Raw genomic sequence first — 23,330 nt, 5'->3', positions numbered from 1 at the left:
TGTGGAGGGAAAGCCTTCCAGACAAAGGAACTCATAAGCAAAGGTATGAAGCCTAGGCAGCTCATGTTAGGTAAGAGAACAATGGAGGAATCGCAGGGCATCCAGTCACAGGAAATGGTGCCAGGCTTCCATCATTGTGTATATCTCTCTTGGGACCTCTGCTTTTCCCTGCACATGTGCTCTATTTTCTTTCCCTTTGGTAATCTGTATTTCCTCTGTCATCTCTTTTTGCTTCCCTTTTGACTCTTTCTACTCAGGACAGAATGGCATTGAGTTGCCATGGTTTGAGCTCTGTGGCCAGCTTTGTTACCACCATATATGTCAGGATTCCAGTGTCACATGACTGACATTTCCATGTCTTCGTCTATACTGACAGTGAGCGAGTAAATTCTCTCTTACTGGCTCAGCTTGGTCCAGTCAGCTGTATACTGGGTCCCATAGCCTTCTTAACCAATTTGAGACATTTAGACCCACCCACTTCATTCACCCTGAGGTTTCTCTAGAGGAGAGAGTGTGGGTTAAGGAAATAGTCCAAAGCCATCTTTACATATGTGGCAAGAGATGATGGGAGAAAATTCTAGAAAGTTGTCTGGAATCCAATCTTGCCAAGCTTCAGATTCCCCACTGAAAAGTTTAAAACCTTACTACCATGTTGTGAAAACTATGGTGACTGTCTATGACAGCAGATAAAGTAGCTCCAGGTCAGCTTTAGGAAGACTTACTTGTTCACAGTAAGTATGATGAACTAGAAGACAAAGAGTTGAAGGCAGACAATCCTATTAGGAAAATTTGATTCAGGTAATGGCAGATGAAACACTGAGGACATGAGAGGGGAAATGTAACAGGTAAAGATAACTGAAAGTGAAACTGGAATGTGGAAGGTGTGTGAGAAAGAGGAATTGAAGGTCATGCTGTGATGTGAGTCTGGTTTTCCTAGCTAGTTGTAGTATAGATAATAGAACGACCCAACAGAAGAGCACAGTTCAGTGAAGGAGTTAATAAGTTCCACTTCAGACATTCTTTTGTGAAACTGGGGATATGTGAGTGGTAGTCTCTAGAAATTGCCTGATAGCCAGGCTTGGTGACTCATGCCTGTAATCTCAAAACTTTGGGAGGCCTTGGCAGGCAGATTACTTGAGGCCAGGAGTTTGAGACCAGCCTGGGCAACTTGGCAAAATACAAAAAAGTTGAGCGTAGTGGCACATACCTATAGTCCCAACTACTTTGGAGGTTCAGGTAGGAGGATCACTTGAGCCCAAGAGGATGAGGCTATAGTGAGCCAAGATTGTGCCACTGCACTCCAGCCTGGGGGATAGACCAAGATCAAGTCTCAAACAACAAAAAAGAAGTGCCTGAACAGAGACACAGCTGTTTCTGCCTATTTATTTGTACAGGTTGAGTTACTGTATGCCTGTATCATAAACAATGTGACTTTATGAAATATTCATGTCATTTACTGAAAAATGCTGAGCTTATTGAAAAATATTTATAGTGGTCTGGGGCCAGTGGCAGCTGGTCACACAAGTAAGATCTTCTTTCAACTTGCTGTAGAACAAAGTCGTTAACAAACTTGCACAGGTATTGGCTGTGGTTTTTCCCCATCACGTTTTAAAACTAGAAAAATACTCAGTTTTTGACTAAAAGTACGTATGGTTCAAACATCAAAAAGTATAAAGTGCTTTCCATTAAAAAAAAACCTCCTATCAAGACAAGATGGTATCAACTCATTGTTTTCTGCTCCTCCCCTGTAAATACAACTAAATACTCTGGAAATAATTGAACAGAATTCCATAAAGGAATATGAGGCAGAAAGAAGGCAAACCTGGTGGGGATCTCAGGACTTGAGGAACAACAGTGCAGCGAACTCCCTGGGATTGATGAATTGATTGAATGATGGTAGAGACAGGGTCTTTCTCTCCTATATGTCCCTGGCTGGGCACTGGAGAGGCCTGTAACCTGGAATTATCAATAAGCATAGGACACCACCCTTCTCCCTGCCAAAAAAAAAAAAGGAAAGGGAAAAAAGAAACAGAGAAAATCTGTTCTCTATTGCCAAAAAAACAAGAAAGAAAAATCCCACCAAAGACCTAGTGGTGAGCCATATTTCATTACCAATACCCAGCAATGGGCTCAGTCTGCCTGCAGACTTAGTCCCCTGCTAGGGGACAGCACCAATGGCTTCTATAGGCCCAGTGTCTTTAATCCTTTCCGCAGTGGCAGGAGACTTTCGTTAGGTTTTGAAACCTCTGCTTTCTTCCCCTTAGCAGAAGAGAGCCACCAAAGTAGATGTTTCCTGCTCCCAGCAACCCCAACAGAGATCAAACAGGAGGTCTGCCTGTCTCAGGCAGTCAGAGAACAGGCCAGGGGAAGGTGTGTCTATTCTGTGGTTCCAGCATCACTTAGCCCCTATGTGCTAACACTGGCTGGCCCAGGTAAGTCCCTATAGCCTTTTCAGGCAGTACCAAAAGGGATTAAGTTAGAACCTTAGCAGAACCAGAACACAACGGGGCGTAATTGCATTGCAAGGGCTCTAGAAACCAAATTGTCACCAGAACTACAGTTATAACTCGTACACTAAATATAAACAGGGTGATTGCATGCTAAAGTACAAAATTAGAATTTTAAAGCAGCTGTCATAAAAGTGCTTTAACAAGCAAGTATGAATTCCCTTGAAACAAATAAAAACTAAAAACCTCAGCAAAGAAATAGAAGTTATATAAAAACCAAATGTTGTCAATATGAAAAATATAATTAAAATTAAAAACTTAAATGGGCTCAGCAGCAAAACATTCTTCCTGTAGGTTACTCAAAGTAGTAAAATGTAGCTGGGTGTGGTAGTGTGCACCTGTAGTCCCAGATACACAGGAGGCTGAGATGGGAGGATCACTTGAGCCTGGGGTTTGAGACTAGCCTGAGCAACAGAGTGTGACCCCATCTCCAGAGAAAAAAACAGTAGTAGAACATTGATACCAGTTGGTTGTATGAATATTGTCATACCTAGAGCAACCACTAAGAAAACTATACAAAGCACTATAATCAAAAACATATTTTAAATAAAAATAGAATTCTAAAAAATGTTCGGGTAACCTTGGGTGAGATGTAATTTGAAAAAAGGAAATTAAAGATTTTTTTAAAAGTTCAAGTAACCAACAGGAAGGCAAGAAAGTAAAACAGAGAAATGAGAAAAAGAATAAATGGGCTGGGCATGGTGTCTCATGCCTGTAATCCCAGCACTTTGGGAGGCTGAGGCAGGTGGATCACAATTGATAGAACTACTAAACAGAATGTTAGTAAAGATGTAACAGTGCCATCAGACAACAAAATCTCATAGACATTGATAGAAATTCCACTCAGTGACAGAATATACATTCCCATTAAACATTCGACAGGATGGATCTTGGGTCATAAAACCAACTTCAATAAATTTAAAAGATTAAAATTATGATGGAGCATGGAGGTTTGTGCCTGCAATCCCAGCACTTTGGGAACCTGAGGTCAGGGGACTGCTTGAGACCAGTCAGTTTGAGCCACATGGCAGGAACTCCATCTCTTCAAAAAAATTTTTTTTTGTAAATTATTCAGGTATGGTGGCACATGCCAGTTGTCCCAGCTACTTGGAAGACTGAGGCATTAGGGTCTCTTGAGCCCAGGAGTTTGAGGTGACAGTGAGCTGTGATTATGCCACTGCACTGCAGCCTAGGCAACAGACCCCATCTCTTTAAAAAAAAAAAATGGAATTGGAATTATTCGAGGTATACCAGGCTAGTACAATAATCAAGTAAAAGTAATCTGTCATCTCATAGTCTAAAGAAAAAAAATGTAAACACAAGATAACTTGAACAGAATCCAATAATCATCTATGTTAAAACTCTCAGAGGCTGGGCGCGGTGGCTCACGCCTGTAATCCCAGCACTTTGGGAGGCCAAGGCCGGTGGATCACGAGGTCAAGAGATCGAGACCATCCTGGTCAACATGGTGAAACCCCGTCTCTACTAAAAATACAAAAAATTAGCTGGGCATGGTGGCACGTGCCTGTAATCCCAGCTACTCAGGAGACTGAGGCAGGAGAATTACCTGAACTCAGGAGGCTGAGGTTGTGGTAAGCCGAGATCGCGCCATTGCACTCCAGCCTGGGTAACAAGAGTGAAACTCCGCCTCAAAAAAAAAAAAAAAACGCTCAGCAAACTAGTTAACTTGGCAAAGAGCGTCTATAGAAAGCCTACAACTAACATCGTATTTAATGGTGAATAAGTGAATGCTTTCCATCTAAGATTGGGAATGAGGCAAGGATGTCTTCTTGTACCACTCTTTTTTAACATAGTGTACTGGAAGTTATTATAGAGATGGAGAGCATAGTAGTTGCCATATATTTAGGGATTGGAAAGAGGAGATGGGGTAGATACGGCTACAGAGGGGTAATATGAAGAAACCCTGTCGATTTTAAGCAGCCACTCTAGGCCAGGTAATCTGTAATCCCCGTACTTTGGGAGGCTGAGGTAGTGGTTACACAAAGCTAAAGTTGCATAGCACTACATACGCACACACACACAAACAAGTGCATCTAAAGCAAAAAATCTGAGTAGGCTCTGTGGGTTGTCTCCGTTTCCTGGTTTTAGTAGTATACCATATTTACGTAGGATGTCAACACTGGGGGAGACTGGGTAAAAGGGTACACGGGGACCTTCCCTATGTAATTCTTTGCAACTTCCTGTGAATCTAATATTTTCTCAAAATGTTTTAAGCCTCCTACCCTTTCGATTTTTGTGTCTCATCCTTTCCCCCACAAACGTTGTTCTTAATTATAATTCTTTCAAAGATTATTTTTAAATGCATATTTAAGTGTATTTGCAGTACTATCTTATCCCCCATCCCTTTTCAGGACAAATGGTTTCACATTATACTTAAGCTTTGCTGGGTTTTTTTTTTTCACTTAGTAGAGACCATTGCATAGTAATTATAAAATAATTTCTCCATGCTTTATTTTTTCTCATTCAGAGATTACATTGATATTTCTACCATAATAACCAGTTTTCTAATTATAGACTACTGGGTTGTTCTTCTGCTTTTAGAAACAATAACCTGGTGGAAATTTACTATTTTGCTGGTGTATAAATACACCTCTAAGATACATTACTAGAAATTGGTTTTCTGGATTAGAATTTGTGTGTACTTGTAATTTTTAGAAAATGACACTGTCAGGCAGCCCTGCCTATGAGTCATAGCAGTTCACATACCTACCAAGTATATTTCTCCATATTATTCTCAATAGTTATTTTAAAATTTTAGGACTTTTGACAATATGTTAGTGTTAAAATGGCATTTCGGGCCAAGCATGGTGGTTCACGCCTATAATCCCAGCACTTTGGGAGGCCAAGGTGCGTGGATCACCTGAGGTCAGGAGTTTGAGACCAGCCTGGCCAACATGGTGGTACCCTGTCTCTACTAAAAATACAAAACTTAGCTGGGTGAAGTGGTGCATTCCTGTAATCCTAGCTACTTGGGAGCCTGAGGCAGGAAAATTATTCGAATGGGGAAGACAGGTTGCAGTGAGCCGAGATCACGCCATTGTACTCCAGCCTGGGTGACGGAGTGAGACTCCATCTCAAAAAATAAAATAAAATGAAGACATTTCAGTGGGGTTTTAATTTTTATTTTTCTTATCATACTTAACATTTGACATCTTTTCATAGATTCAAAAGACATTTGTATCTCTTTTCTATAAAATATGTTCATATTTTGGTCATTTTTCTAGTGGTTTATTGGCCTTTGTAGCAGTTATTGATTTGTGGGAGTAATTTATAGAATAAGCTCTTTGTCTTTGGCATGAGAGTCCAGTATTTTTTCTGTTTCTCATTTGCCTTTTGACTTTTATTATAATGTTTTGTCTTTTTTGTTTTTTGCCACATAGAAGTTTTTTATTTTTCTTTAGTCAAATTTTTGTGGCCTCTGGACTTTGTGCCAGTTAGAAAGGCCTTCCCCACACAGCAAGATTATAAATTTAACAGTATTTTAATGCTTTCAGGTGTAGTCCTACTGAAATCTGGAGTAACCTCTCCACAGAGAGGAGGCTATGTTGCCTTAGGCAGGAGACTTTATTTCTGGCCCTGGGTCTTGTTCCATGGGTCTCCTCAGCCTTGTTGGAAATCTGGGTCACTGTTAGAACTAGATCAGGTTAATCTTGCATCCTCTATAAAGTGGTTCTTTATAGGGAAAGGAAGGAAAGGGAGTCATTGAATGATCTTCTGGCTCTTACCCCATCTCACAGCAACATTTATTTCAAAGATAGACTGTGGTAGAAGAGGTTTTTGTCCTATTGCTTGGAGAGTTAGTGGTTGGAAGACAGAGTCCCTTTGGTCTCCAGGGAAGGGAAACCAAACTTAAAAGACCATTTCTTTCCACCGATCATTCGTGCATGTGCCACTTAGACTGCCTCTCCACAGGGTCAGGCTCCTGAATCTGAGGAATCTAAAACTGTTCTCCATCACAATGAGAACTTGGGAGTCTTGTCCACATTTCAGCAGCACAGCCCTGTGGACTTTTTTCAGAATGAAGTGCTAGTTAGTGGTCTGTCTTTGCGAAACCTTGTATTTTCAAAATGGGTATGAAAAACATTTGCTTAGCAGAATTCCCACCCATCCTCTCCCCTTAGGAGTAGCCAGGCCGGAAGAAGGAAGGCCTGCTGTGAGTGGGGCTGGAAATGACATCACCACCCCACCAAAGAAGGAGCTCCCACCAAGCCCAGAGAAGAAAACAAAGGTAGGTGCCAGAGTGGTGGTTATCTTCTACTCCCAGAATTTTTAAACACAGTATTTTCTGCTGTTACTGCTTGAATCATGAATGACATTTCTTTTTTCTGAGCTATTATGGTCCTTCCTCATGTTTGGACATACTTAGAAAATATCTTGTATTCTGATTTACCATAGTGGCCTAAACCAACATTAAAATCTCAGCCTTTGACCCTGTTATCTTACAGATCTGTAAAAAATGTTCTATAGATATTGTTTCTGCTTCCCTTAACAACAACCAAAAGGACAATTGCAAAAATATTCTGAAATAAATTCTGAATTGTTTGCTATTAACTCAGTGTTAGATGAAAGAAAAAAAGATTCTGAAATCTCCATTCATGAAAAGAGAATGCAGATTTTGAAGATGGATCATATAGCTTCAGACACATAACCCTAGTACTTACTGCAAAGTTCAAAAGCCACACTGTAGGCTGTGGCTGTTGTTGTCCCATAAGATACAGGTAGTTTCAGCATGTCCAGGGGCTTCAAAAAGTTAAATTAAAAAGTTCTTTAAAAAAATACGGGTGATAATGGCTTAATCACCTCCTGATGATTTTCTTGTAGAATTATTTTAGCCACCAAAAGTTAGTTTTAAGAGTTAGTTAATTGGCATCTGAAAATTTAATTCAGTAAAACAAACTACCAGAATTTGTGGCACTGTCATTAAAAAAACTAATCCCCTCGCCGGGCGCAGTGGCTCACGCCTATAATCCCAGCACTTTGGGAGGCCGAGGCGGGTAGATCACGAGGTCAAAAGATCGAGACCATCCTGGTCAACATGGTGAAACCCCGTCTCTACTAAAAATACAAAAATTAGCTGGGCATGGTGGTGCGTGCCTGTAGTCCCAGCTACTCGGGAGGCTGAGGCAGGAGAATTGCTTGAACCCAGAAGATGGAGGTTGCGGTGAGCCGAGATCATGCCATTGCACTCCAGCCTGGGCAACGACAGCGAAACTCCGTCTCAAAAAAAAAAAAAGAAACGAATCCCCATTTTCTTTCTCTATCCTGGTCTCATTCCATTATTTACTGAGTTCAGAAGAAAGAAATGCCAATTTTAAGTTGCATCTATCCTCATTGCTTAAAATTTTACTTTGAATTGTGCAATTTATACTTTTTTTTATTTGTTTTTATTCTTGTCTGTGTGTTTGATGTTGGCCTTTAAAAAATAAAAATAAAAAATAAAAAATAAAAAAAACAACAATCAACCTAAAGCCTTTGGCCTCCACTCAGCCTGCAAAGACTTCAGCATCGAAAGCCAAAACACAGCCCACTTTTCTCCCTAAGCAGCCAGCTCCCACCACCACTGGTGGGTTGAATAAAAAACCCATGAGCCTTGCTTCAGGCTTAGTACCAGCTGCCCCACCCAAACGCCCTGCTGTCGCCTCTGCCAGGCCTTCCATCTTACCTTCAAAAGACGTGAAGCCAAAGGTAAGTGGTCACCTAACTACTGTGCTGAGGAAAATTGTTCCCCTCTGGGTGTCAGATAGACAGGCTCTTGTTGCTAAAGACGACAGAATCAGGCTGGTGGCACTGGGAAAAGGCAAGGGAAATGGGGGAGTGGGGGATTTGAAAATCGGCATAGCTACTCCGGGCGCACTGCCTATGGGTTAGCCCTGCTCCACAAGGAGCAGCCAAAAAAAGAAAAAAGGAAATCAATTTGGGGCCCCTTGGTGCAGCCATTAACATTTTGATTTTATGCTTTTTTACCTTTTCCTGCCCTGTTTGAAGATAATATTCCATCTACTTAGGTTCTTCCTCCTCTCTCTCAACCACTTACTCTTTACCTGTTTAAGCACTTACTAACCAACCAGTTTCCTCAACTCCATATACCAATTAGATACTCTTTTTTGGTATAATTCCCACATCAAATTTAATTTTTTGTCTTTCTCTGTAATCATGCTGTAGAAGTGAGTTTTATCCATTACTTTTGTGATGTAACTGACTCTTGCAGCTTATCTGAGCGTGTTCCAGCATGATGTGATGTGATAACTAACTTTGTTTGGGCCTTAGGCCACCTCTCAGTGAGCTGCTCCTGAAGTCATCCAGTTTTCTAGGTCATCCATGGTTTCTGTATTTCCTAGAATAAAGTGGCATTCATGTTACGGAATTGCTCCAGGAGGAGAGGGTAGTGTAGAGGCTGTGGCTGGCTTCCTTAACATCTTGTCTTATTTGAGAAGAGCCTGTAGGTTAACCTGATAGTATTATTTAAATTCATGGTGTGAAATAGTTTCCCATGTTAAAATGTCAGTTTTTAATTTAATATTGTAAAGAAAACTGATGGAACCTAGGAATTGAAGTCTAGGCTGAAACCCTGGCCAAGAAACTGAGAAATCCTCTCATAAACTAGTAATGATAAAAATCTTGCAAAGATTGAAAGATTAGTTGCTTTTCTTGATCTTCAGAAAGCAATAGGTTTGAATAAGAGGGCAGAGGGGAGGTGCCTGGAGCCCTGGCTGCAGGTCCTCCCTGCTATGCATTCAGCAGTGGCCCCCAGGGGAGACAGAGGAGAGCACAGGAAGGAGAGGTGTCTAGTGAAATTTCACTCTATGATAATATAAATCAGGCCAGGTACAGTGGCTCATGCCTATAATCCCAGCACTTTGGGAAGCTGAGGCAGGCAGATCACAAGGTCAGGAGTTCGAGACCAGCCTGGCTAATGTGGTGAAACCCTGTCTCTGTTAAAAATACAAAAAGGTTAGTCCAGGCATGGTGGCACATGCCTGTACTGTAGTCCCAGCTACTCGGGAGACTGAGGCAGGAGAATTGCTTGAACCCAGGAGGCGGAGGTTGCAGTGAGCTGAAATCACGCCACACTTCAGCCTGGGCAACAGAGTAAGACTCCATCTCCATCCAAAAAAAAAAAATTCATATAAATGAAGTGTACCGTACTAGTTGCTTTATATACACCTTTTTTTATTTTTTATTTTTTTTGAGATGGAGCCTCACTCTGTCGCCCAGGTTGGAGTGCAGTGGCATGATCTTGCTCACTGCACCCTCCACCTCCCGGGTTCAAGCAATTCTCGTGTCTCAGCCTCCTGAGTAGCTGGAGGCTCCCACCACCATGCCTGGCTAATTTTTGTATTTTTTGTAGTGATGGGGTTTCGACATGTTGGACAGGCTGGTTTCAAATTCCTGACCTCAGGTGATCTGTCCACCAAAGCCTCCCAAAGTTTGCTAGGATTACAAGCATGACCTTCCACACTGGACCTGTTCTAATCTGTTTTACCCAGATGAGGGAATAAAGCTCAGAGAGGCCCAGCGATTTGCCCAAGAACACACTGAGAGTTAAGGGGCCGGACCAGGATTGCAGCCCAGGCTTCTGACCTAGATTTGGCCAATGACCTCTTCATCTGCAGCTTTTTTTTTTTGAGACCGAGTTTCGCTGTGGTTACCCAGACTGGAGTGCAATGGCGCGATCTCGGCTCACTGCAACCTCCGCCTCCTGGGTTCAAGCAATTCTCCTGCCTCAGCCTCCCGAGTAGCTGGGACTACAGGCGCGCACCACCATGCCCAGCTAATTTTTGTATTTTTAGTAGAGACGGGGTTTCACCTTGTTGACCAGAATGGTCTCGATCTCTTGACCTCATGATCCACCTGCCTCGGCCTCCCAAAGTGCTGGGATTATAGGCGTGAGCCACCGCGCCCGGCATCTGCAGCTTATTTTGGTAGAAAAATTTGTAGAGGCAAACAGGGAGAAAAACCTATTCAGAAAAAATAAGTAGATTATGATTCTGGCAGAGAAGAAAATATAAATTGGGAAACAGCAGAATAGCTCCAGTTAACTTCTGCAGGTTGCTGAAGCCAAGAAGAGCCTGACATCTGAAGGACTGAGATATCTATCCCACATAACTTTTTTCTAACTTACTTTATCATTAGTACCCTTACTGGGAAAGTAACAGGACTATGCTAGATTATTCTGAATAATAGTCATAGTGTTAAAAATTTGATGCACATCCCAGAGAGCATCTAGTTTAGTCCTCAAATTTTAGAGCAATAGGAAAGGGAACTCCTCTGCCCCAAATCCTACATGTTTCCAGCAGAGCTGGTAGCAGAACCACTTTCCCTGATTCCAGCCTTAGAGTTCTTCACATCATACTTAGGGCCTTTATTTGTGGAAATAGTCATTATCCTACATTTGCAGAGTTAGACTTCATTTGATTGGATGCCAGCCCTTAATTTCTAAGTACCTCCTTAGCTCATTTTTCCATTTAACAGTATCCTGCTTGTCCCTACCTACAACTGCCCTCTGTATAGCCTCTTCTCTTGGAGGAAGAAAGCTGGGCCCACTGTGTCTGTGGTTTGGCTTACTCACTTGAGTAATATGGTATATTTGTTTATCACAATAGTGTTTTCATCCCCTATCCCCATAGAAACCAGGCTACATTGATTCTTTCCCTTCTTCACTAGTGATGTTGTTCCCAGCCTTCATGTAAAAGGAACTAGAGTGACCCAGATGCCAAGCATCTACCCTTGAGAGACTTTTTCTCGTTTGCTCTTGGACCATAGCTGTGATATCAGTGCTCTTTATCCCTTCTGTTGGTCTGGACTGCCTCTTCTCATCATCTCTGTGCTGAGACCTTTCATCCTTTATTCCCTGACATCACATATTATCAAAGCTGGTCCTTAATGACCCTCTGTTCTAATCTCTATCCTGATGGGGAAATAAAGCTCAGAGGCTCAGTGATTTGTTGAGTAGGGCTGCAGCTCACGCTTCTGGCCCAGATTTGGCCAGTGGCCTCTCCATCTGCAGCTCAGTCCTGTTCAGTATTCTCTAGGTGCGTGTTACCAAAAGATGGCTCAATTTGACTGAACACAATTTTTGGTTTTTTGTTTGTGTACGTGTTTAATCTTAAGTATAATACATTAGATTTTGTTATATTAAATACGTTAGTATTTTTGGCATTTCTACAGAGGTTACATTAAAATATATATAATGCAGTAGATCCAGAGGCAAATGTAGGTTGTGGTGATGTACCCTTCAGGGCTACTTATTCTCACTGGCTTAGGTTGGACTGAAGTTGTTTTACTCCCTGTTACCTGCCCTCAAATCACATAGTACCCTACCTGGCCAGTTTGTTGCTTTATGTGGATGATTTTGCTCTTAGAACCATATATATTATCCTGTCAGTAGCTGCTGAATCCACAGTACCTCTGTTCCCTGGTACATGCTTGTATAGAAGCATCTTGTAGTGTGACTACCTGGGACCATTGCTGACCTCCAGGCATCACTCCCACTTTCCCTATTTCTAGCCCATTGCAGAAGCAAAGGCTCCTGAGAAGCGGGCCTCACCATCCAAGCCAGCTTCTGCCCCAGCCTCCAGATCTGGATCCAAGAGCACTCAAACTGTTCCAAAAGCCACAACAGCTACCGCTGTTGCCTTAACTGGGCCAAGCAGTAGGAGCCCCTCCACTCTCCTACCCAAGAAGCCCACTAGTGAGTATTGCCTGTCTTTCTCTCCCGTGGGAACTAGGGAGGGGAAATGGGGTCTTGGCTTTGCCTTCACCATAGCTCTAGCCAGCATGACAAACAGCTGTGCAGGCCTGCTTAGGCACCAGTCCTGAGTGGGCTGCCTGAAACAGTAGTAGCCTAGTGGGCTTGATACTTTACAAGCCTTCATCTCTCTGTGAGCTTAGCAGTTGTGTGTATTCAGAAAAATCTTGAGTGAAAATAGAAAGAAAAAGGTACCGTTCATGTATTTCCAGGTAGAATTTACTCTTGCCTTCTTAGTAACTCCACAGCACGTAGCACTTTGTGGTCGTGGGCATACATGATGATAAGAAGGGGGCTACTCAAGTCCATAGGCATGTATTGACAACCTAATTCTAAGGCAACATCGAAGGTGTTGTCGGGGTAGTAGGAAAGAATAAGGCACAGTGCCTGGCCATCTAACTTACCATTCCATTCCCAGGGACTAACACAGTTCCTGGCTCAAAGTAGACATTCAGTAATTGTTAAATAAAGAGAAATCTCAATATTGGATGCACCATCCAACAGGTCAGTTTGTTAAATGTTATATTAATTAAGTATATTTTGTACAGCCATTAAGACTGAGGGAAAACCTGCAGAAGTCAAGAAGATGACTGCAAAGTCCGTTCCAGGTAATAGCCCATTTTGTAGAGCCCTAACTTGAACCCCCAGTTCCTCCTCCTCTGTGGCTTAAGTGTCCCTTTTTCTCTCTGCCCCTGAACCCATGTTCTCTCACTCCTTTGCAGCTGACTTGAGTCGCCCCAAGAGCACCTCCACCAGTTCCATGAAGAAAACCACCACTCTTGGTGGGACAGCCCCTGCTGCAGGGGTGGCTCCCACCCGAGTAAAGCCCACACCTATGCCATCTCGGCCCTCCACAACTCCTTCCATAGACAAGAAGCTCACCTCGACCAAGCCCAGCTCCACCACCCTGAGACTCAGCCGCCTGGCCACCAATGCTTCTGCTCCTGATCTGAAGAATGTCCGCTCCAAGGTTGGCTCCACGGAAAACATCAAGCATCAGCCTGGAGGAGGCCGGGTGGGTCCAGGGAGCTTGGGGTCCTGGCATTGCTGGCCCCTGAGTCCTCCCCTCCATCTCCACCTGCTGTTCCTAGGCCCACCGAAGGGGGCAGTTAGGACATTGGACTCAGTCTCAGGATATTTCAGCCTGGGCTCCATAGTGGGTTTTGTGCCCCAGCAGCAGGAAAGCAGAATAGGCAGAGCTCTGGGCTTTCTCTTCCTGTCTCAATAAGAGAGGCTCCTGTTCTAGATGTTGGGGTCTGGGTTTACAGTTTTGCTTGGATGTAGAAGGATTCTGGTTGGGTACAGTGGGTCACGCCTGTAATCCCAGAACTTTGGGAGGCTGAGGTAGGTAGATCCACGAGGTCAGGAGTTCAAGACCAGCCTGGCCAATATGGTGAAACCCCATCTCTATTAAAAATACAAATAAAAATTAGCCGGACATGGTGATGGGTGCCTGTAATCCCAGCTACTTGGGAGGCTGAGGCAGAGAATTGCTTGAACACAGGAGGCAGAGGTTGCAGTGAACCAAGATTGCACCACTGCACTCCAGCCTGGGCAACAGAGCGAGACTCCATCTCAAAGAAAAAAAAAAGCGGTAGTGGGGGAGGGGGTTCTTTCTTTCTTTTTTTTTTTTTGAGATGGAGTTTTGCTCTTGTTACCCAGGCTGGAGTGCAATGGCGCGATCTCGGCTTACCGCAACCTCCGCCTCCTGGGTTCAGGCAATTCTCCTGCCTCAGCCTCCCGAGTAGCTGGGATTACAGGCACGCGCCACCACGCCCAACTAATTTTTTATATTTTTAGTAGAGACAGGGTTTCACCATGTTGACCAGGATGGTCTCGATCTCTTGACCTCGTGATCCACTTGCCTCAGCCTCCCAAAGTGCTGGGATTACAGGCGTGAGCCACCGCACCCGGCCCGGGGGTTCTTTCTTTTATGGAAGAAACAGAGGAGGCTTCAGAGACTCTGCAAGCATGAGAGACAGCCTAGTTTTTCTTTTTCTTTTTCTTTTTTTTTAATTTAAATTTTATTTTTTTTAAAGAAACAGGATCTTGCTATGTAGCCCAGGCTGGAGTGCAGTGGCTATTCACAGGCACGATCCCACTACTGATCAGCATGGGAGTTTTGACCTGCTCCATTTCCAACCTGGGCTGGTTCACCCCTCCTTAGGCAATCTGCTGGTCCCCTGCTCCCAGGGGGTCACATATTGATGCTGAACTTAGTGTGGACACCCAATCGGCATAGTGCATTACAGCCCCGAACTCCTGGGCTCAAGCAATCATCCCACTTCAGCCTCCTGAGTAGCTGGGACTACAGGCACACGCCACCGCCCCTGGCAAACCTAGTTTTTCATGGTTCCTTTTTTTTTTTTTTTTGAGACAGAGTTTGGCTCTGTCACCGGGGCTAGAGTGCAGTGGCATGATCTCAGCTCACCACAACCTCCACCTCCCAAGTTCAAGCTGTTCTCCTGCCTCAGCCTCCTGAGTAGCTGGGACTACAGGCACGTGCCACCACGCTTGGCTAATTTTTTTTTGTATTTTTTGTATTTTTAGTAGAGACGGTGTTTCACTGTGTTAGCCAGGATGGTCTCAATCTGCTGACCTTGTGATCCATCCGCCTCAGCCTCCCAAAGTGCTGGGATTACAGGATTAAGCCACTGCGCCCAGCCATTTTTCATGAATCTTACCCTGCACAGAGAATGTCAGAATAGGCAGAAGGTAGAACACCTCTTAGTTCCACAACCCATGACTTGAGTGGAATTTCTCTGAAAGAGATCAGGCTGGTCTCCAACTCCTGACCCTGTGATCCGCCCGCCTTGGCCTCCCAAAGTGCTGAGATTATAGGCATGAGCCACTGCACCTGGCCAACTCTGAGTTATTTTCAATGCCTGCAAGAATGCAGGGAAGATAATGGGCTGTGCTGCTGATCGCCTATCTCCCCCTGCCTTTGCTCTTACTGTTTCATGTTGCAAGAGGTCTCGGGTGGGGAGTTGAGTGACTTGGTCTAGTGAATTGTTTTCTGCTCCAACATACCTACCTGAAGCATGTGACACTTTCTGTCATCAGTATTGACTCCCTGTGACCATGGCAGCTGCTTGGCGCCTATCAGAACATTCGGCATGGGAGGGTGGGCATTGTAATTGGAAAATCATGCCCTAGCACACTCTAAGAAACACTAGTTTGGTTGTCTTAGCCTTCCTTTGTGTCTTGATCTGTTCCTCATGTCTCAAGACTGTAGCCTGTAGCTCCTCTTTTTTGTGGTCCTCTATTCAAGGATCTGTGGCTTGGTCTAACCTGGGAAATGTGTGGTTTTGCTAGGATCAAAGGCCACCTGCTTTTGCCTGGTGGCGTGACCTGGATTTGAGTCCCCTACAGCATTCTTCCCTTCTTGGCATTTGAGCTCTTATCCTCTTGATTTGAAATTTGCCCTCCCTTTATCTCCATCTAGGCCAAAGTAGAGAAAAAAACAGAGGCAGCTGCTACAACTCGAAAGCCTGAATCTAATGCAGTCACTAAAACAGCCGGCCCAATTGCAAATGCACAGAAACCACCTGCGGGGAAAGTGAGTTTTATTTAGACCCACCTCCGGAAGGTGAAGATGGTAAAATACTTCTTCCAGCCTGAGCCATTTGACCTCTCTTGTACTTTTTCCCTATCCTTTAGTAGTTTTAATTTCTTAACTCTCATATTCCCTTCTCTGTACTTGATGACTCAACCATCAGAAAAGTTTTTGTATTAACCTTCAAAGTTAATAGATTTGGGAGCCCATTAGCCCTTTGGATTTTTTTTTTTTTTTTTTTTTTTTTGGCTGGATAAAATGGATCCAAAGACTTTCATTTGCTTCCTTCACACTGACCTTGATGTGAAACCTACCTGGTATAGATGCAAATACAGCACACCCATGTTCATTATCAGGAAGACATGGCAGGGGTAATTTCCACCACCTGGAACCCTGGAGCCCCTCTGTTTTACCTTGAACTAAAAGATCCCTCTGATAACACTGCTGGGTATGGAGATAACATCATTTGTCCTGGATCCCCAGGTCGCCTCTTAACTGCAAGTTAGGATGCTCATTCCCAATGGAAACCCACTTAGTATAGGCATGCAGCATCACCTGGAGGGCAGAGGTAAGCTGAAACCATAGGTTCTTTCCCCTTGCCTCTGTACCAGAATCCAGGTTCTTCCTGAGTGCTTGCAATGCCCTTCCTTAGGCGCTGCAGGTAGGTGTGCTTCTCTGCCAGAGAAGCCTAAGCTCCAGCCTTTCAGGACCAGCATGGGAAGTCTCAGCCCAGAGCATTCATATGGTAAAGAAGGCTACACCATGGCTTCTGAGTGACTACTAGACGTCCTAGGTTCAGATCAATGCTCATTAGGAAGTAATGTGATAACCACTTGTTCACCATCAAAGTTGTGATAAAGGCTAGAAATGAGTAGGTACAATGAGGTCTGTGGGTTGGAGTTTCTCAGGATGGATTTCTGTACTCTGAACTCGTTAGCCAGGGGGCTGTATCATTTGCAAAGAAAGGGAGTTGGTAACTATTCCTTTTTGAGAAGGTCCTAGGATTCTTTGTTCTAGACTTAGAGCCAGGGCCTTGGTGTTTCTCAGTTCCACGGGGAGCCATTCCTGTACTATACAGTGTGACTGTGCCTCCAGGATTGGGTAGCATTGCTGCCCTGCTTAGAGCCTGTTCTTTCCTCATGGGAATTTCACAGGGTAGAGGACTAGGCATATGGAGGATTCAAGAAGGTATTTCACCCTTGAGTCAAAACTACTATGCTTTCTCGAGCGCTAAGACAAATGGGCTAAGTGTGGAGGCTGCAGCTGCTCCCCTGGTATCAGAGATTCTGTATCCATTTGTATTCACATCTGAGCACTGACCTCTCCTTCCTGTTAGTATCATCTGTGCCCTTGTTGCCAGCTACCCATTGCTTCTCAGAGCAGCCTTTGCTTCTGAGAATGGATTTGGCTGCAGCCATACCAGGACCCAGATTTAAGGGAAGCACCCTTGTTGGGTGAGAACAGGTCCACATGATAGGACTCTTGCAGAGAAGAGCCAAGGACACTGTGCCCAGCTCTTGAGGAGGGGGCTGTGCTTGGTTGGGCATCAGGGGCCTGCTGCTGCCTGGTCCTTGTGCACCACAGCCCTGCCCCCAAGGAGTGGTGATGACCAACATGCAGCACCTGTACAACTCTGCTCCTGTTGTCGTGTTGTCTGTTCATGTTTTTCACTCCCCTCTTGCTCTTCCACATTTCTTTTCCACATCTGCTTTTCCATACCTGTTGTGCAGAAGGTGGGGGTGGAGGTTTAACAACACTTCTTGTTGGTCATTGTGATCACGTGTAGACTCACTGCCTGCCCTGTGTCAGTTCTAACCAGTCCTCTCCCTTTGTGTTGTTTTTTTCTGTTTTCTAACACTCCAGGTCCAGATAGTCTCCAAAAAAGTGAGCTACAGCCATATTCAGTCCAAGTGTGGTTCCAAGGACAATATTAAGCATGTCCCTGGAGGTGGTAATGTAAGTATCAGCTCTGGTTAGCTGGAATCTGAGGCATAGCCCGCTGTGAGGTTGTACTGGGGAGAGGGCCAGGTGCCCATGTAGACAGAATCCCAGTGGCCTGGGCTGGGGCATTCTCTAACAAGCAGTCTAGCAAAGTGAGGGGACCTCAACACTCCCATATGTTTAGACAGGGTGTTTCTGGCGAGCCTCTGAACGCCAGCATGGTGATATCCACTGGGTATCTTTTCACCCCTATGGGTGGGAGGGTTTGGATTTTCCTCCAGCTATGTCAGAGCCTGGTCTGAGGGCAGTAGTTAGCAGCAGACCTGTTGCCTGTCCAGAGTTCGTTCCTGGGATACATATGTGTGTCTGTATGCCCTTGAATTACCGTAGAAGTCCCTGCTCTGAGACAGGTGTCCAGATCTTTCCAGATCTGAATCCTTGTTACTATAAAATCAGAATTAACATTTTTCTCCTATCCCTTCCCCACATTTTCCTTTATCTTTTTGCTCTCCACCTCTTTTTTCCTCTTTCTTTCTTTTCTCTCCCTACCTTCTTTCATTTCCCTTTTTTTTCCCTTTTCTAATCCCTTCCTCCTTTTCTTTTTTCTTTTGGAGACAGTCTCACTCCGTCACCAGGCCGGAGTGCAGTGGCACAATCTCAGCTCACTGCACTGCAACCTCTGCCTCCAGGTTCAAGCGATTCTCCTGCCTCAGCCTCCCGAGTAGGTGGGACTACAGGCGTGCACTGCCATGCCCAGCTAATTTTTTAGTAGAGACAGGGTTTCACCATGTTGGCCAGGATGGTCTTGATCTCTTGACCCTGTCAAGTGGTCCACCCACTTTGGCCTCCCAAAGCCCTGGGATTACAGGCGTGAGTCACCACACCCGGCCCCTTCCTCCTTTTTCTTCCCCTCCTTCCTTCTTCAGTCCCTTTTCCCTCCTTATCTTTTTGTCCTCTTTCCTCTTCCAGCCGACCATCCTTCTTTTTGTCATGTTGCCATTGTGTGCCAGCTCTATGATGTGTGTTGGGGACACAGGTGACAATCCCAGTTCACAGGGAGGTTCTGGTCTAGGGATAGATAGTACGAACTCTTACTGTTGTTTAGTGTGTGAAGAACACCCTGTGCGCTTTCCACTTGTCACTGTCACAGTGCCCAGGCAAGTGGCACTCTGTGCAGTTGTGCCAGAGGCACCAGAAGCCACCACGCACAACCCCTGCCTCCATTTCTTTTGAGTTCATTTGGTTCTTTCTCCTTGCTGTCCTGAACCAGACTAGGTCCTGCTCCACTTAACTGTTTTCACTTCTATACTCTGTAACACCTCTGCCTCCTCCTTGGTGGTCATGACATCCTGCCCATGGCCTACAGACACCCTCAGCAGTTCTATTGTGAGGAATGTGGCCATGAGCTTTCATTCTTGCCCCACACAACTCTCCTTCTTACCCCTCCTTCCTCATCATCTTCTCACCACTTCTTCTTGGCCTGGGTAGAAATGGCATCCTCGTGTGGAGTTGCTCAACCAGACATTAGTCAGCCCGGCATGGGATCAGCTGAAGTGAGGTGACAAAAATCCAGCCCATGAGGGGCCCAGGCAGCTGCTGAGCCTGGCTTCTCCTAGCTTTGGCCTGGATGAAAACAGAAGGTGAACAGGGCTTCAGAGGGAACCAGGTCACTTGCGTAGCTGAGACATAGAGATGTATTTGTGTGTGTTGTGTGGTGAATATAAGAGCTCTGAAAATAGTCATCATTTATATGTCACCTGCTGTGATCTTTTCACACTGCCTACACACGGCTTCACATGTGTAGGGTTTTTTTTGTTTGGTTGTTTGTTTTTTTTTTTTTTGAAGGCGAATGTATTTTTAAAGCCTTTGTACTTTAGGAGGCTTCCTTGAACAGAGAGCATTAGGAGACTACTGTGAGCAGTATTTCCCAGAGGGAAGATGAGGGTAAGCAGCGGCTGGCCACAGCCGGACCCAGGTGCTTTGTTTCCTTCCATAGCCTCCTCCCTAAAGCCACCACAAGCAAATGTGCAGTTTAAAATGGTGAGCCCTCAGGCTGGGCAACATAGTGAGACCCTCCATCTGTACAAAAAAAGGCCTCCCAATGTACTGGTATTACAGGCGTGAGTCACTGAGCCCGGCCTAAAATAATATTTTTATCAGCACTTTGGGAGGCCAAGGCAGGCAGATTGTGAGGTCAGGAGTTTGAGACCAGCCTGGTCAACATGGTGAAACCCTGTCTCTACTAAAAATACAAAAATTAGCCGGGTGTGGTGGCATGCACCTATAATCCCAGCTACTCAGGAGGCTGAGGTGGGAGAATTACTTGAACCCGGGAGGCAGAGGTTACAGTAAGCCCAGATCACGCCATTACACTCCAGCCTGGACGACAGAGCAAGACTCCATCTAAGAAAAGAAAATTAACAACAATAATGATTTTGTATGAAAAGCTTTAAATTTCAAGTTACTTCTCTGGGATGTATTCCTAACATAGGACTTCCTTTTTTTTTTTTGAGGCAAAGTCTCACTCTGTCACCCAGGCTGGAGTGCAGTGGTGTAATCTCAGCTCACTGCAACCTCCGCCTGGGCTCCAGCCTGGGCGACAGAGTGAGACCTTGTGTCTCAAAACCAAAAGAAATGTGTGGCTCTCCATCTTGGTAAGGGCCCAGGCCTTGGAGAGTGACTCTGTTAACTTCTTGCAGGTGCTGTTGTGGTTACAGTGCAAGATGAGCTTGTCACCACTGTGTCAAGACCCATGTTGGGTTGCTTTAAGTAACTACCAGATCTCTGGCTGTAAAGTACCCTTCCCTGTGCCCCTTCTCATGAGGGATAAGGTTAGGGAGATGTTTGGATAAGACCTTCATGGTCCCTCTTCTTGAGTTGGCCATTTCTTCCCCTAGCAAATAACAAGATATCTTGTTGTAAACCCAGATAAAGCACTTACAGTGGTGTGACCAGCAGCTCTGTAGCTGCAGGGCTCCATTTGCCATCAGCTCATACTTAGGAGGAGGTATCTGTGCTGTATCCTAAACTTCCATTTTGGAGATACCTGTAAATATCTGTATAATGAGGAGAAAAGAAAAAAATTTATGTCTAGGGAAAATTGCAGACTTTTTGAAAAGATGAGACAAGGTAGAGGCTGTGTGTTTTCACAGTAGTAACTACTCTTTATGTGATTATCAGACACATGAAGCAATCACAGTACAGTTCCTGGTGGTGTCCCTTCAAGAGATGATGTGAGGAAGGGATGCACTGAAGCGAGAGCTATGCGAGGCTGTATGGAACGGACCCTTTGAACTGGGCATTGGAGGATGGGGGAGAAAACATCATGGGCTTGCTGGGTTAGGCATGAGCTGAGTTTTAGAGGCAAGAGTGAGAATGGCTCTGGCAAGCTAGTAATTATGGGTAGTTATTCTGTGCCAGGCCTTGGTCTATGGGTGCAAATAGAAAAATACAGGTGGCATTATATCTGTCCTATGGGACCATGGTGAAGACCATATTTCCTGACACCAGAGAAAGGAAAACAGGTCTCAGGAAGGTTGTTCACTCTTTAACAGATTGTGGCGGAACCCACCAGAACAGTGCGACACTCTGGAGTTTACGTGTTGGAATCCAGGCTTTCCTGTAGTACCTACCAAAGGACAGCAGGGCCACTCATAGAAATGTTGGAATCCCCATCCAGCAACCCAGAGGGCACACGTGGCTATAGACTTAAAGATGCACCGTCTTTAAATGCAAATATTTGTATTTTTAGTAGACATGGGGTTTCACTGTGTTGGCCAGGCTGGCCTCGAATTCCTGGCCACAAGTGATATTCCTGCCTCAGCTTTCCAAAGTGCTGGGATTGCAGGCGTGATCCACTGCACCTGGCTGGGAAAATTGTTATAACATGGATTAAGCAGGAACACTAGGTACACACACACACACACACACACACACACACACACACGAATGCATTGAACATGGATTAAGCAGGAACACTAGGTACACGCACACGCACGCACGAATGAATTGAAAAGGACTGGAAGTAAATATGTTATTCCAGGTTTCTCTGGGTAAGGAGTTGATGGGTAGGGTTTTGAGATAGAAGGGGATGTTTCATGGGAGCCTTGGTGTTGGTGTTGGACAGGGTCTGCACGGAAAGGCCTGTGGGGCGTGGAAACGGTGAAGGCTGGGTATGATGGCTCACATCTGCAATCCTAGCACTCTGGGAGGCTGAGGTGGGTGGATCACCTGAGGTCAGAAGTTCAAGACCAGCCTGGCCAACATGGGGAAATCCTGTCTCTACTAAAAATACAAAAAATTAGCCAGGTGTGGTGGTGCATGCCTGTAATCCCAGCTACTCGGGAGGCTGAAGCAGGAGAATTGCTTGAACCCAGGAGGTGGAGGTTGCAGTGAGCCAAGCTCATACCACTGTACTCCAGCCTGGGTGACAGGCAAGACTTTGTCTAAAAAGAGCAGGGCCAGGGTGGGTTGAGGGCTGTTTTAAGTACTTAGACAGGTGACCCTGTCTTTGAACAGACTGAGATAACAGCTTATAGAGGGAGCGAGAAACCCTGAACGTGGAGATTTAAAAGGTAGCATGGAGTTGGCTCGGAAAATAAACCCTTTTTCTGAAGGAGTCTTTTGTGTCCTCCTCAGGTTCAGATTCAGAACAAGAAAGTGGACATCTCTAAGGTCTCCTCCAAGTGTGGGTCTAAGGCTAACATCAAGCACAAGCCTGGTGAGTGGCACCCCCCTTGCCCACTGGGACTCCTGGGGTATGTAGTCCTGCCATGGGCCAGCTGGACAGCCACTGGCTGGCAAGGGTTTCATTCTTGTGCCTTTAGCATCCCATGAAGACTCGTCAACACCCACCTACCCAGGACACAGCAGTGGAAACAACACAGTCCTCATTCTGTCAGGGGCAGGAGTTCAGGTGCTAACCTCTCAGTGGAGGAGGAGCAGTTTGTTACTACTGCCATCTGCTCAAGCATTCCTTTGAGTACCTACTGTGTGAGTGGTACTATTGAACTAAGCCTGGGAGAGAGGTACACTCCGGGCTGAGAACCTGGGTTGGCTCTAACTGAGCATTACAGGAACTAATGCTGAAGGAGCTCTGTAGAGAAGCTCCTTCTTCTAGGTGGTCAGGTCCCACCTGTCAGATTCAGGAGCAAAGGGTACTCCCAAGCCGTGAAGCATCAGCCACTAGCCCTGGCAGGAGAATGGGAGGCATTCAACAACGTTTCCTTGGCCTGCAGACGTGGATCTTACACTTGCACTAATGCAGTCTCCTTCTAGCAATATGGCTGGCGCAGCACGACTGTGGAAGTTTCTCTGCAGAGCCTGGGTTCTTGCCTTGGGTAGTACCCTGGCAGCCTCATGTGTCCTAGTTCCTGGGTCTACAGCAGATTCGTGGGTAGGGAAGGACTGCTGCAGCAGCAGGCACACTGGCCAGCAGACCTGGTGTCCCAGAAGACTAGCCACCACAGGCTGATTAAAGTCAGAACTCCCTTCCCTCAGGCTGGGCACAGCAGCTCACACCAGTAAACCCAGCACTTTGGGAGGCCAAGGCGGGCAG

At 45.2% G+C, this 23,330-nt stretch overlaps 1 protein-coding gene across 48 annotated transcripts in view; it reads left to right on the top strand.

Moving 5' to 3' along the window:
• MAP4 (microtubule associated protein 4) overlaps nucleotides 1-23,330 on the top strand; it is a 228,966-nt gene that overhangs the window by 199,862 nt on the left and 5,774 nt on the right. For 13 of the 48 annotated variants that reach the window (XM_035275335.3, XM_078350708.1, XM_035275317.3 and 10 more), the window contains 8 exons: nucleotides 6,650-6,756; nucleotides 7,998-8,213; nucleotides 12,036-12,219; nucleotides 12,825-12,884; nucleotides 12,999-13,291; nucleotides 15,722-15,835; nucleotides 17,696-17,788; nucleotides 22,412-22,493. In XM_035275335.3, the coding sequence (XP_035131226.3) occupies nucleotides 6,650-6,756; nucleotides 7,998-8,213; nucleotides 12,036-12,219; nucleotides 12,825-12,884; nucleotides 12,999-13,291; nucleotides 15,722-15,835; nucleotides 17,696-17,788; nucleotides 22,412-22,493 (1,149 nt within the window). The remainder of the gene's footprint in view (nucleotides 1-6,649; nucleotides 6,757-7,997; nucleotides 8,214-12,035; nucleotides 12,220-12,824; nucleotides 12,885-12,998; nucleotides 13,292-15,721; nucleotides 15,836-17,695; nucleotides 17,789-22,411; nucleotides 22,494-23,330) is intronic. The other 35 variants (XM_078350717.1, XM_078350716.1, XM_078350711.1 and 32 more) reach the window with 7 other exon arrangements.

This window comes from Callithrix jacchus, chromosome 15 (assembly GCF_049354715.1).
Source record: "Callithrix jacchus isolate 240 chromosome 15, calJac240_pri, whole genome shotgun sequence".
Classification (NCBI taxonomy): domain Eukaryota; kingdom Metazoa; phylum Chordata; class Mammalia; order Primates; family Cebidae; genus Callithrix; species Callithrix jacchus.
This window is presented reverse-complemented; position numbering and strand designations above follow the sequence as displayed.